Source organism: Syngnathus floridae, chromosome 6 (genome assembly GCF_059516105.1).
Source record: "Syngnathus floridae isolate MCC-2025c chromosome 6, RoL_Sflo_1.0, whole genome shotgun sequence".
NCBI lineage: Eukaryota > Metazoa > Chordata > Actinopteri > Syngnathiformes > Syngnathidae > Syngnathus > Syngnathus floridae.
Window position 1 is genome coordinate 4,489,533 of NC_142418.1, and position 14,874 is coordinate 4,504,406.

General features: G+C 45.7%; 1 protein-coding gene and 1 pseudogene across 4 annotated transcripts in view; one reads left to right on the plus strand and one right to left on the minus strand.

The window, feature by feature from the left end:
- LOC148395973 (NT-3 growth factor receptor-like) overlaps window positions 1-14,874 on the plus strand; it is a 154,957-nt gene that overhangs the window by 82,759 nt on the left and 57,324 nt on the right. For all 4 annotated transcript variants that reach the window (XR_015859231.1, XM_088379872.1, XM_088379875.1 and 1 more), the window contains exon 4: window positions 7,995-8,066. Coding sequence is in view for 3 of the 4 variants with exons in the window: in XM_088379872.1 (XP_088235998.1) it covers window positions 7,995-8,066 (72 nt within the window). In the remaining variant the exon portion in view is untranslated. The remainder of the gene's footprint in view (window positions 1-7,994; window positions 8,067-14,874) is intronic.
- LOC148395974 (uncharacterized) lies at window positions 9,994-13,573 on the minus strand (annotated as a pseudogene).

Below are 14,874 nucleotides of genomic sequence, written 5' to 3' on the forward strand. Positions count from 1 at the left end.
CACCACTTAAAGTCCCCCAATGATCATCGTCACACACACATCTGGGTGTGGTGAAATGTGTCCTCTGCATTTAACCCATCCCCATGTGATTTTAATCCATCCCCTGGGGTAGAGGGGAGCAGTGAGCAGCAGCGGTGCCGCGCTCGGGAATCATTCGGTGATCTAACCCCCCAATTCCAACCCTTAATGCTGAGTGCCAAGCAGGGAGGCAATGGGTCCCATTTTTATAGTCTTTGGTATGACCCGGCTGGGGTTTGAACCCACAACCTTCCAGTTTCAGGGCGGACACTCTCCTACTAGGCCACTGAGCACTTGGTGGTAAGTTGGCTCCAATGGTGGGGGAAGATGCCGGTCCAACATGGCAGATCCAAACACCATGTGAGGGTCTGCTGGGAACGTCTGGAAGAATCCCCTGTCAGGAAGAGCTTCAACTCCCACCTCGGGCAGAGCTTTTCCCACGTCCCGGGGGAGGCGGGGGACATTGCGTCCGAGTGGACCATGTTCCGCGCCTCCATTGTTGAGGCGGCCGACCGGAGCTGTGGCCGTAAGGTCGTTGGTGCCTGTCGTGGCGGCAATCCCCAAACCCGCTGGTGGACACCAGTGGTAAGAGATGCCGTCAAGATGAAGAAGGAGTCCTGTCGGGCCATTTTGGCCTATGGGACTCCGGAGGCAGCTGACAGGTACCAAATGGCCAAGCGGAACGCGGCTTTGGCGGTTGCTGAGGCAAAAACCCGGGCGTGGGAGGAGTTTGGCAAGGCCGTGGACAATGACTTCCGGACGGCTTCGAGGGAATTGTGGTCCACCATTCGGGGTCTCAGGAGGGGGAAGCAGTGCAACGTCAACACTGTTTACAGTGCGGATGGCGTGCTGCTGACCTCGACTCGGGATATTGTGAGTCGGTGGTGAGAATACTTCGAAGACCTCCTCAATTCCACCTACACGCCTTCCATTGTGGAAGCAGGGCCTGGGGACTCCGAGGCGGACTCCCCAATCTCTGGGGTCGAAGTCACTGAGGTAGTTGAAAAACTCCTCGGTGGCAAGGCCCCAGGGGTGGATGAGATCCGCCCGGATTTCTTAAGGGCTCTGGATGTTGTGGGGCTGTCATGGCTGACACGCCTCTACAACATTGCGTGGACATCAGGGACAGTACCTCTGGATTGGCAGACTGGGGTGGTGGTTCCCCTTTTTAAGAAGGGGGACCGGAGGGTGTGTTCCAATTACAGGAGAATCACACTCCTCAGCCTCCCTGCTAAGGTCTATTCAGGGGTGCTGGAGAGGAGGGATTCAGGAAGAGTAGTGTAGCTTTCGTCCTGGCTGTGGAACAGTTGACCAGCTCTACACCCTCAGCAGGATCCTCGAGGGTGCATGGGAGTTCGCCCAACCAGTCCACATGTGTTTTGTGGAGTTGGAGAAGGCGTTCGACCATGTCCCTCGGGAGGTTCTGTGGAGGGTGCTTCGGGAGTACGGGGTGCCGAGCCAACTGATAAGGGCGGTTCGGTCCCTGTATCACCGATGCCAGAGTCTGGTCCGCATTTCCGGCAGTAAGTCGGATTCGTTCCCAGTGAGGGTTGGACTCCGCCAAGGCTGCCCTTTGTCACCAATACTGTTCATAATTTTTATGGACAGAATTTCTAGGCGCTGCCGAGGCGTTGAGGGGGTCCGGTTTGGGGACCTCAGCATTGCATCTCTGCTTTTTGCAGACGAAGTGCTTCTGTTGGCTTCTTCAGGCTGTGATCTCCAGCTCTCGCTGGAGCGGTTCACAGCAGAGTGTGAAGCGGTCGGGATGAGGGTCAGCACCTCCAAATCCGAGTCCATGGTCCTCGATCGGAAAAGGGTGGAATGCCCTCTCTGGATCGGGGATGAGCTCCTGCCCCAAGTGGAGGAGTTTAAGTATCTTGGGGTGTTGTTCACGAGTGAGGGGAGGATGGAGCGCGAGATCGACAGGCAGATCGGTGCAGCGTCGGCAGTAATGCGGACTCTGTACCAGTCTGTCATGGTAAAGAGAGAGCTGAGCCAAAACGCAAAACTCTCAATTTACCGGTCGATTCACGCTCCTACCCTCACCTATGGTCACGAGCTATGGGTCGTGACCGAAAGAACGAGATCTTGGATACAAGCAGCCAAAATGAGTTTTCTCCGCAGGATGTCCGGGCTCTTCCTTAGAGATAGGGTCAGAAGCTCAGTCATCCGGGAGAGACTCGGAGTAGAGTCGGTACTCCTCCACGTTGAGAGGAGCCAGATGAGGTGGCTTGAGCAGCTCATCAGGATGCCTCCTGGACACCTCCTTGGGGAGGTGTTCCGGGCATGTCCCACCGGTAGGAGACCCCGGGGATGACCCAGGACGCGCTAGAGAGACTATGTCTCTCAGCTGGCCTGGGAACGCCTTGGGATCCCCCGGGATGAGCTGGATGAAATGGTTGGGGAGAGGGAAGTCTGGGAGTCCCTCCTGAAGCTGCTGCCCCCGCGACCCGACCCCGGATAAGCGGAAGATGGATGGATGGATGGATGTTCAGAACAACTTCCTGTTTTAACAGGAGGTGTTGCTAAATGAAATTTCGTAGTATATCTTTTGATGTACGATGACAATAAAGGTTTTATTTTTTTCAAGTTGATCCTACTGCTCCCCATAGTGCAGGGGTGTCAAACTTATTTTTGTCGCAGGCTGCATCATAGTCATAGTTTGCTTCAAAGGGCCATTAAAATTGTCAACCCAAATAAATTGTCACGGATCGGATGGAGCAGGGCGACCAAATGCAACTAGGACCAGGGTTCATTGGAGAAAACAAACTTACAGAGTCGGCAAACTGACATGACTTAACAAAACAATAACTTGACTGACTGACCGGGACGAGAGACAAGAAGACAGCAGGACATGACGTCAACAAGACACCACAACAACAATGATCCAACGGGGAGTGAGGTGCAGACAGGACTTAAATACACGACAGGTCACAAGAGGCAGGTGAGAATGATCACACTAATGATCCTCACTGGCCATGGCAAAGTCCTAACCATGCCCGGCGGCAACTCTGGGGACATGAACCACGCTCGGCGGCAACTCTGGGGACATGAATCGTGCTTGGCGTTAACTCTGGGGACATGAACTGCGCTCGTCGCAGCTGGCTTGAAATCTGGCGATGCCCGCGGGTCTTGCAACGCTGAGGTGGAGCCCAATGGCGGCCGCGAGTCTGATGGCGCCGGGAGGCACTCCGATGAGGGATGAGCGAAGTCTGATCGCGTCCGCGGGTCCAGCGTCGCGGGAGCGAAGTCCAATGGCGGCCGCGGAGCCCATGGCGCTGAAACAAGCTCAGACGACGGACATGGATCGGACGTCGCAGACGGGAGCTGGTGGTGGAGGAGGGTCCAAGCACTGCTCGCTGTAGTGGTCGGATCATTCTGTCACGGATCGGATGGAGCAGGGCGACCAAATGCAGCTTGGACCAGGGTTTATTGGAGAAAACAAACTAACAGACTCGGCAAACTGACATGACTTAACAAAACAATAACTTGACTGACTGACCGGGACGTGAGACAAGAAGACAGCAAGACATGACGACAACAAGACACTTCAACAACAATGATCGAACGGGGAGTGAGGCGCAGACAGGACTTAAATACACGACAGGTAACAAGAAGCAGGTGAGAATGATCACACTAATCATGGGCGCACAGGAGGGGAGGGGCGAGCACACAGACAGAAACATTGACAGCAGGCACATAGTAAAACGGCTGGGGACGAGACGTGACATAAATGTATTAATGTCTCATATTGTATATATAGTAAAGGCTACACAACAAACTGATGAATAACTGGTTTTCAAAACAAAGACTAACAAAAACGGTTCAAATATTTCGAAATGAAAAATTGAAATCAAATCAAATGTTTAAAAATCAAAATTATTTATAATAATGAATCCATCCATTTTCTGAACCGCTTCGTCCCCACGGGGGTCGCGGGTGTGCTGGAGCCTATCCCAGCCGTCAACGAGCAGTAGGCGGGGGACACCCTGAACCGGTTGCCAGCCAATCGCAGGGCACACAGAGACAAACAACCATTTGCACTCGCACTCACACCTAGGGACAATTTGGAGTGCTCAATCGGCCTACCAAGCATGTTTTTGGAATGTGGGAGGAAACCGGAGTGCCAGGGGGAAAACACACGCGGGCCCGGGGAGAACATGCAAACTCCACGCAGGGAGGGCCGGAGGTGGAATTGAACCCGCACCCTCCTAACTGTGAGGCGGATGTGCTACCCAGTGCACCACTGAGCCACCCTTAAAATAATGAATGTAATAAAAAATTGCTAACAATATCTCTATATTTTAAAAGTGAAAACAATTTGAAATTTTGGAATTGACATGAATTTGATACACAATTTGTCTTCGCGGGCCACCTAAGATGACGTGGCGGGCCGTATCTGGCCCCCGGGCCTTGACTTTGACACCTGTGTTCTAGTGCGTACTCTTCTTCATGTGATTCGAAAATATTCTGTTTGTATTGTGCATCCATTTTCTATACCGCTTGTCCCCACAGGGGTTGATGGTGTGCTGGAGCCTATCCCAGCAGTTATCAGGCAGTAGGCGGGGGACACCCTGAACTGGTTGCACACAGAGACAAAGAATATATATATATATATATATACACACCAATTGTGAAAGTTCCCCCCTTACAAAAGCGAATTATGGTGGAAAATAAGTAGTTGGTCAATAACAAAAGTTCACATTATTACTTTGTATTATACTCTGTTGTCAATGACAGAGGTCAAATGTTTTCTGTAAGTTTTCACATGGTTTTCACACACCGTTGCTGGTATTTTGGCCCATTCCTCATTGCAGATCTCCTCGAGAGCATTGAGATTGCTGTAATTGTAGATGAATATATACATTGGAAAGAACAGATTAAATACATTGAAAACAAACTGGCAAAAAAATATCACTATCTTGTATAAGGCAAAGTATTTTCTCGATCACAAATCACTGGATATTGTACCATATTGGCCCGAATATAAGACGGTGTTTTTTGCATTGAAATAAAACTGAGATAGTGAGGGTCGTCTTGCATTCGGGGTCTAGACCAGACATGGGCAAACTACGGCCCGGGGGCCACATCCGGCCCACGGGGCCATCTGAGCTTTCAGATGCAGTTTTACGTTAAAGCCACCCACAAACCTTCCCCTGGAATCCTTCCATTAAAATGAGTGGCCCGAGGAAAACAAACTGAGTGCCGAGTGTTTAAAATTTGGCTTGACCTACGTGTGTGATCAGACGTTCAGCCGCATGAATGTCAACAAAGCCCGTCACAGCTCAAGGTTAACGGACCGACACCTCGGCTCTATCCTAAGAATTACAAATTTTACTCCAGACCAAGATGCACTAGCAAAAAAAGGGAGACCAACAACACTGTTCCCACTGAAAATGAAGGGGAGGCTCTCAAGTTTGTTGTAAAAAAATGCATTTTGAATATGATTTGTACAAATAGCAGGGATTGAAACTAACTAACTCATTTTCAAACAATGCAGGATGCTCAAGGACATTGATGCACCATCTGTTTGTGACTAATCTTAACCTGTAAAGTTCTTAAGGCTTACTTTAAGGAAGTGTTTCCCGTTTCCTCACCTCTGTCACCAGGTGTTTGTGAGTTAAAACTCTGCTCTGATTTTCAGATACCCCTCACCGTGTTGCCGTTTTGATTACTTTATTTGGATGTATTCTTTCACCAATTCTTCAAGATGTTATATTTGGTCGGAATGTTTGCTGTTTGATGTGATTTCGCCTCATAAGATAAACATATTTCATTAATCTGACCTGCAGGTGCTGAAGTGATGGAGACTGTTATTCATAATAACAGTGTCGTATTTTATGAGAATCACTGATAGCAGTTTTTTTGTGAATATTTTTAATGCTGTTAATAAATGCATTTGTTTTCAAAAATCTTTTTTTGAATATCTATTCTTTACTACCTACTAAATGTCAAAACCTTTTATGCAATGACCTTTACATGTCGTTTATATTACTTCACACAAACACTACATCCATCTGCTCCTGGTTCGGCCCTTCGGTCCAAATTTAGAACCCAATTCGGCCCGCAAGTCAAAAAGTTTGCCCACCCTTGGTGTAGACATTATACCCATTCACTTGTGCGCAGCGGTAAGTTAAAGGTTGCTCGTATCGACTGAGTATGTTGCTGTGATCGTGTGTGTCTTTGACACAAAGTGAGTATATACATTTCATTGTTACTACTGTCCACTGTTGTGCCGTTTGTCCGATGGCGGTTTTCGTCGTGTGTGCGCCGTTTGATTGACAGCTCCGGCGCGCTCATTTAAGTTTGCCTCACATCGTACAAGTAGCCGTTATGCAGCGGCACGGCGACTTATGGTTGCCAGCCAATGTATTTTGTTGTCTCGATGACTTATGTTTGGTGTGTTACCGAGAGTATTTCATTCATGGTTATTTAGTATCACGGAACCGTTGCGCGCAGTTAGTTACGTAATGCGTGTTGTCTACTCGTGTTGTGTGACGTCAGAAGTTGAGCGTTGACTTACATGCTGTATTTCTGTCTGTTGCAGAAACACCTCCCCCCCCCCCCCCCACACACACACCCTTCACACGCTTCATACAATAATCACACAAAAATCACATTCACACACCTAAAGACCAAACGTGTGCTATACCCTTTTGCCAGTTTGCCTGTATGCACCCATGAGCCACAGTGCCTGTTCCTTTTTTGTCAATAATTCTGTAAAGCAATCCAAACTGAACCACATCTTCCCTCCTGTGTTCTGACCGACACTTGGGGGCAAAAAGAGCATAACCATCCGAGCCAACCCCCTATATCAGGCGTCGGGAACCCATGGCTCGCGAGCCAGATATGGATCTTTTGGTGACGTTGCTAAAAAGAATACATTAGTACACTCAAAAAATCGTTGGTCTTAATTAAAATACATGCATTTAATTGTATTTAGCCTATCGCTTTTTTTAAATGGTATGGGTCTCACGGGAAATTATTTGTAAAAAATGGGCATGTATGGTTCTGTCCGCCAAAAAAGTTTCCCGACCCCAGCCCTATACAGTCTTCAGGCTCCCCACAAATAGCGGTAGCAGTTTGCATTATTTTATTGCAATGTTTTTCCTTATTCATGTCATGAAGGAATTGGGGCTGGGCGACCAAATGCAGCTTGGACGAGGGTTTATTGGAGAACTCAAAAGACAGACTACAAGAAGCTCGACTAGGGACGAGTATAACTGAACAAAAGACAAGAGCGACGACGACAGACGAAGACGAGAGACAAAGGACATCAATGATCCGACAGGGAGTGCAGGGCAGATAGGACTTAAATACACTACAGGTAACAAGAGGCAGGTGAATGTGATTACATTGATTGTGAGGCAACACAGGAGGGGAGGGGCGACGCGAACAGAAACTATGGTAACCTAGACATAATAAAGCACCCGGTGATGAGACGTGACAATTCAGATTTATTTCAAGACGACAGTTACAGTTAGACTTCACTTTGATGGTTAATGCAGTTATTGCAATTTTGTTGTTTTATCACAGTATATTGGTTTATTTACATTTCAAAAATCAGAAGCCATTCATTTACAAATGTGATTGCACTTTAGTTTACATATTCAAATGTTCAGATATTAAAGTCAAAGTCAAAGTCTGCTTTATTGTCAATTTCTTCACATGCCAAGACATACAAAGAGATCGAAATTTTGTTTCCTACTATCCCACTGTGACAAGACATATTACACATTCAAGTAAACAATGCAAAAAGTAAAAATAAGAAGGCACATACAATGAATAAATAAGAGCAATGAATAAATAAGAGAAACTCGGTGGAAATGGTGCAATTGTGCATACAGCGGGTGTGTTGCAACAGGGTGACTTAGAAAACATGCATATACACTACAAAATTAAAATATAACATTAAAACGGCAATAATGACTGAATTAACCACTTTTAATGTATTTCTTTTATACTCTCTCCATTAGAAACCTATCCAAGAACCCAATGCTGACTACATTGTCCTGGCAGATCTTTGAAAATCTGCAGCTCACAGAACTGTAAGTTCATACTTGTCAAGGAGTGATTTGCATATCTGCCTCGTATTACAGAGGTTCTGGTATGGAACTCGTGTGGAGTTTGTGTGCTCTACATGTTCTACATGCATTTTTTGTGTGGTCTTCACATGTCATCAAAGGTTGACCTTTATTTGTCTCTGTCCTATTAGTTCCGGTTTTCCTGTTTGCCCTGTTTGTCTTTGTCCTGTTTTTGTGTTCATGTTTGTTCCTGCCTGTTTGCCTCCCTGTTAGTCCTGCCATGTTCTCCTGCCTGTTCGTTCCCCTCATCCTCTCCTCCACCACCCTTTTCCCTTCAATAAACCCTGGTCCAAGCTGCATTTGGTCACCCTGCTTCATTTCGCACATGACATTTTAGTCATGTTAAAATGCTAATTCCTCACCAAATACACCCTTAAAGTGGTGGTTTCATCAGTTCACTCATCTTGGAGCATTCTTGCTCATTTCTCCTCTCTAAGCATCAGCCCTGCCTGATCAAATAAAATAACAGGGTCCTCTCATATTGTGAAGAGCCACCCCCATATGTCCCCTGCATTCTACACACACACCCAGCTTCTCAGAGCAGCTGTGCCCGCAACTTGAATTCTTATGCAAATGTTCTGATTTTGGTGCATTGAGTAAATGATCAAATGTTTCCAGTACCTCCTGCAATGTACAAAGTACTAGTCATTGCTTTTTGGTGCATTAACTGAGCTTTAATCTTACATAATTTTGAGCTGATTATGAGCGACTGGTCAATGACTGTATCTCAAGTCTACCAACGAATGTGAAATAATGAATAAAAAAAAAAAATAAACAGAGGCTGGGTTTTAGTTTTAAGGCATCTTACTTCCAGGTTAAAAATTAGCCAGCAAAATAACCCATATTTCATAAAAAATTAGATCGTCAATGTACCGAAAGTAATATATAATCTTAATCATGCTCATAGTTTATGAAGGACTGACAGAGTCAAAATTAAAAAAATAAATAGATGAGTTTAATTTTAATTAAAAATGTACTGTATTTTTCGGACTAAAAGTCGCTCGGAGTACAAGTCGCATCAGCCATAAAATGCACAATAAAGAGGAAAAGGCATATAAAAGTCGCACCGGAGTTTAAGTCGCATTTTGGGGGAAATTTATTTGACAAAATCCAACACCAAAAACAGACATGAACCAGCAACAACAGGCTAAACGATACGGTATGCTAACGTGACATAAACACAAACGAGGAGCTGAGATCGGGCCTGATGCAACATTAACAGTTATTCAAATAACTATAACATAAATAACACGTTTATCAAACCATCTGTGTCACTCTAAATCATTAAATCCATCGATCGAATTCTTGGTCCTTTATGTAAACAACGCCGCGTGTGTGGCGCGCCGCTGACGTCGGACTCTCCGTCAGTTGGAGTTCAAATTACTCCACAGGCCCATATAACAATATATAAACTATATATCAAATAACACTATAAACAACCATTTTATTGAACCATCCGTGTCACTCCAACTCTTTAAATCCATCGGAATCTTCGTCTTGTGTCACACAGCTGTTGACACCGGAACTACGTGCGCTGCTGACGTCAGACTAGATATATCAAATAAATGTAATGTAAACAACAATGTTAACAAACCATCTGTGTCACTCCAAATCATTAAATCCATCGGGATATTCATCCTGTGTCAGTAAAAAAAACACACACAGCTGTTGACGCCGGAACTACGTGCGCTGCTGATGTCAGACTAGATGTAGTATCAAATAAATGTAATATGAACAACAACTTTAACGAACCATCCGTGTCACTCCAAATCATTAAATCCATCGGAATATTCATTCTCTGTGTGTCATGGAAGGAATGGAGCAGGGCGACCAAATGCAGCTTGGACCAAGGTTTATTGGAGAATTCAAAGCCAGATTACAAGAAGCTCGACTAGGCACAAGACTAACCGAACAAAAGACAAGATAAAGACAAGATAAAGACAGGAACGACGATGACAGACGAGACGAGAGACGAGAACAATCCGACAGAGGTGTGACACGCCGACAGGACTTATATACGCGACAGGTAACGAGAGGCAGGTGACTTAGTACATAGATTGAGAGTAGACACAGGAAGTGAGGGGCGAGCACACAGACACTGACAGTACCCCCCCCCCCCCCCCCCCATTTGAGAGTTGACCAGGTTGCCAAGCAACATGTAACTTGCAGCCCATTATTATGATGACTGCTTTGTTTGTGACTGGTGCTCCAACCCCAAGTCCTATCAGCATGTGTGTCAGGTATTTTCTCTGACTGAATATCTGTATAAAAGAAAAGGATCAGCAGACAAAACAAGTGAGGCAGAATATTGAGTTTTTCTCGCGAGGAGTGCATCCAGATTTACAGCAAACTGACTACACTAAAAATCTGTTTGTACTCTTCGCTCTTTTTATTTGGAATGCCCTACCCACAATGTGAGACTAGCCCCTAATAGGTGGGGAGAAGGCGTGGGCTTTTTCTCATTAGAGAAGAAACGAGATTCTATGTGAACCAAGAAGTCGCAGACAAGATGTCATGAGAAACAAAAAGAGTGAAAGGACAAAATGCTATGTGAAACAAGAAGTCACAGACAAGACGCCATGAGAAAAGAATGCAAGGACAAAATGCCATGTGCAGACATCAACAAAATAGATTGAGCTATCAACAACTTTCTTGGATTCCCAGAGGCGTAGAAGGTCAGGAAGCTCCAGACAGCATCGTTTGACTTGTTGTTGACTGGTGGAGGTCTGCAAGGCGAAACAGCAAGCATTCTGTGCAATCATCTTATTAATAAGTACTCATTAGGGAACGTATGATAACATATATATACAATTTATCTAACAATTCCCCCCTGTTTTATCATAAGTTCCCGGAGACCAACTCATCACCCATATGGCCACTTCAAAAAGATTTTCAGCCAAGGGATCACATTTCGCAAGAACTAACTTACACTCGGGAGGAAATTGAGTCTTAATCGTCAAAGCCAAGGTCAGGAAACAAATCGGACAGGTTTACCACAATAGATTCGCTGACCGGGTCGTCACTAGAGAAGGAACCCCCGTCGATCGAAAGGTCATCCCTTTGGAGCAACGGGAAAGTCTCAGCTAGTGGAGAGATAGCAGTTGTAATTAGCCTGTTAATTAGGGATCGGAGACAAGGGATGCAACAACATCCACACAAGGTCAAAATGGCTGAGAAAACGGCAATGGAGACCAGGGCAGAGGAAACCACGGTGCGGTACTTTCCAAACACGTTCAACCAGTCGGTCCAAACCTCTGTGTTCACCCCACTGTGTTCCTTCATCTTCCCGTTCAAGGTCCGCAGGCCCTCAAGGGCCTGGGACAGGCTTCCGCCGGCTGCAGTATTATTTGGAATAAATGTGCAACATTGCTCACCGAACATGGCGCAGACACCGCCCTCTTTTGAGAGTAGCATGTCAAGGGCCATTCGATTCTGGAAAGCCATGAGGGAAGTAGCGGCCAGTTGGGAGTGGACCGCCTTGAAACCCGCCTCGGTCCAGTTTCCAAGCCTCTGCACGTTGTAATGGATGTAGTTAATCCTGTCAACATTTTTGTTAAGAGTACACCACCAACACAGGGCGGATTCAAAACCAGCTGCTATCTGATTCACCAACTTATACTCATCCGGTACTCCTCTAGGAACACCAATGGCGTCTATGTAAGTTTGATCAGCCGCGCCCTGCCATTCGGCGCTTCGCTTCGTTCTCGGCCAGGACTCGGGCACTACGGAGTTAGCAAAAGATGTTAGATCATAAGAAGACATTGGTATCAAATGAACAGGAAGCAATAGGGTTACCAAAGCGCAAATTCCAAAGCTGTTTAAAGGCAACCTATCATAAAGTTTGTTACTATTACACCAAAACCAAATATCACTACGAGCAATAGGCAAAAAAGGGGCAGTGACATTAATCATGGACCCACACCATGGAGTAGCTAGGGCGCCGAGCTTCTCACCGGTACCAGGTAATCTAATGCATGTGAAATCACCCTTAGCTACGTCGGAAGAAAAAAGGGGTTTACGTTTTGTCATAGAGGCAACAGGGTAAACCTTATCCCATTTAAAACAATCATGAGTGGGTGAAATGGATGAGTTTAACATTAAAACAACAGCACACCTAGGAACTATATTTGCAGGTATGATTTTCAAAAGAGGTCTTGGACCCATACATGCAATGCAACTGGTGTTAGCCATCTTTGCGGCTTGCTCAACCATAAGAAGCCAGTTGTTGGTTTGACCGCTTATTCCCGTGGAGGATAAAAAATAGCTGTCTACATCAGTGAGGAGCACACTTGTGATTTTTGCTCCTGCTGACAGGGTTTAATTATTTATAACGGGACGGTCCGCGATCGACATTGTTTTGTTAATGCAAATAGCAATAGGAAAGTGAGGATCAATTCCAGAGGACCAAGCCCACAGTTGAAAACCCCAACAGGAAGTGTTAAACAAGGTGGCATTTGGAGGACGAATTTGACCATCAGGGAGTGTAAGAGTCAAAAGGAGGCTTGTGCCCTGATTCTTCAAAGTAACTCATCTAGCGAAGAACACAGCCTCTTCACTGGAACCAGAGGGCCAATAATCTCGCGTTTATGTGGTGACAAGGGTGCCCCAGTCGGTGCTAACCGGGTGGCCAGTTAAATACCACCAATATCCGAGCCATTCACCCCCAGTAGTGGGGTGACCATTTTGAAAACCTTTCAGACTTTTCAAAGGTAAAACAATAGAAGAAGACGTATTAGGGGCCACAGTAAACATCAATGAATTATTGTAACTCCAGGACAAAAGCCACGGCACGCAAGTTGGAACGCGGACGGTTTCTGGAGTACAAACAACATGATCAAAAGGGGATTTTGTGTTGCGCTTATGTCTAGCAATTTTTCCCCATGAGCCATATTGATTAGAATCAGTGTTGGTACTTGCCTGAGAGAAGAATGTTCGAGGCTCATGATACTCTACCAATAAAATAACCCCCGAAAAAAGTATAACAATAACACAAACCAGCAAAAACAACCAAAATCACATGGTAGACTTTGCGCAGGCTACGGCCCGATTAAAGCACTTTACGAATGACTCTCTAATGCTCATGTTTTAGATCTCCTCAGAGTCAACATCCTGAGCTTCGGGTTGGTGTCTTGGAATAGGCTTCTGCTAGCTTTCGTGTCAACCCTGGATCTTGACACCAGGATCAGGCACTATTACCAGACTTTGCTCACCTTCCTTACTTGGGTTGGGTCTGCGGAGATCACCTTTTTGCAATGAGATAAATGCATCCACGTGTTGCGTTCGGCTATTTTCAAAGAATTAGGTGTCGTGAGTAGTACCAAAAAGGGACCTTCCCACTTGGGTGAATGTCAAATCTTCCTCTTGATACTCTTGATCAAAACCCAGTCTCCCGGTACCACTTTGGGGTCTTCCTGTGGAGACATGGGCTCATCATCAGTGTTATTGGTTTGATTCTTCTGACGTTCCAACATTTTTCTCATGTAATCAGCTAATGTGGCTTCCTCGGGGATCTCCCATGTGTCCTTGAACTGAGGAAGTCTGTAAGGTCTTCCAAACACAGTTTCATAGGGAGTTAGCCCTGTTGTACTTGTAATATTTATGTACATTATGACCAGGTCTAAGCACTGAGTCCATGGTCGTTTGGTTTCTTTCATACATTTTCGTAATCTGTTTTTATAGTAGCGTTAGCCCTCTCAACAAGGCCAGCCGATTGTGGATGGTAGGAACAATGGTTCTTTAAATTTATGTGGAACATTCTTCCAAGGTTATGCACTATTTGATTCACAAAATGTGGACCATTGTCGCTGTAAACTTTTTCTGGAATACCATACCTTGGAATGATGTCTTTGCATAAGGATTTTGCCACTGTAAGTGCATCAGCATGTTTGGTGGGAAATGTTTCTACCCATTTAGAAAATGCATCTACTATGACTAAACAATATTCTTTCCCTTCACATTTATTTAATTGTATATAATCCATGTGTATTATCTGAAATGGATACAATGGAGTCGGGAACTTCCCTCTCCAAGGTCTTAAGTTTCCTTGTGCGTTATATTTAGCACAGATCAAACATTCTCTGCAAAAGTGTTGTGAAAAAGCTGCAAACCCGTATGTTGTATAAATAGCCTCAACTTGTTTCACCATACCCCCCGTCGAGACATGGGTGACCCCATGACTCAAAATAGCAGCCCATTTGAAAAAGTTACGAGGCAAGACAGGTTTGCCCAAAGGTCACACAAAAAGGCCATCAGTGTTTTTAGTTGCACCCCGTGTTTCCCAAGAGAGTCGTTCCTGGGAGGGGCTCTGAGACTGCATGTCAAGCAACACATCAGGGGAGATGTGTGACATCGAATCATGATCAGTGAGAGACGAGAGGACATGGAGCAGCGGCCTTAGCAGATTTGTCAGCAAAAGCATTACCAAGAGAGACAGGATCAAAGCTTGCAGTGTGAGCAGCACATTTGCAAACCGCCACCTTTAAAGGTAGCTGGACAGCGTCCAAAAGTTGAGTTAGTAATGTGGAATGGGTGACGGGCTTCCCCGTAGAAGTCACCATGCCACGGTTGCTCCACTGCTGAGCAAAAACGTGCACTGTAGCAAAAGCATACTGACTATCAGTCCAGACAGTGACGGATTTGTTTGCAAACAATTTGCATGCCCCAGTCAAAGCAATGAGCTCAGCGGCCTGCGCTGACATATAGGATGGCAGATTAGCAGCTTCCAAAACTTCGTCAGCAGTAACAATGATACCCAGTAAGGGTCACACCAAAT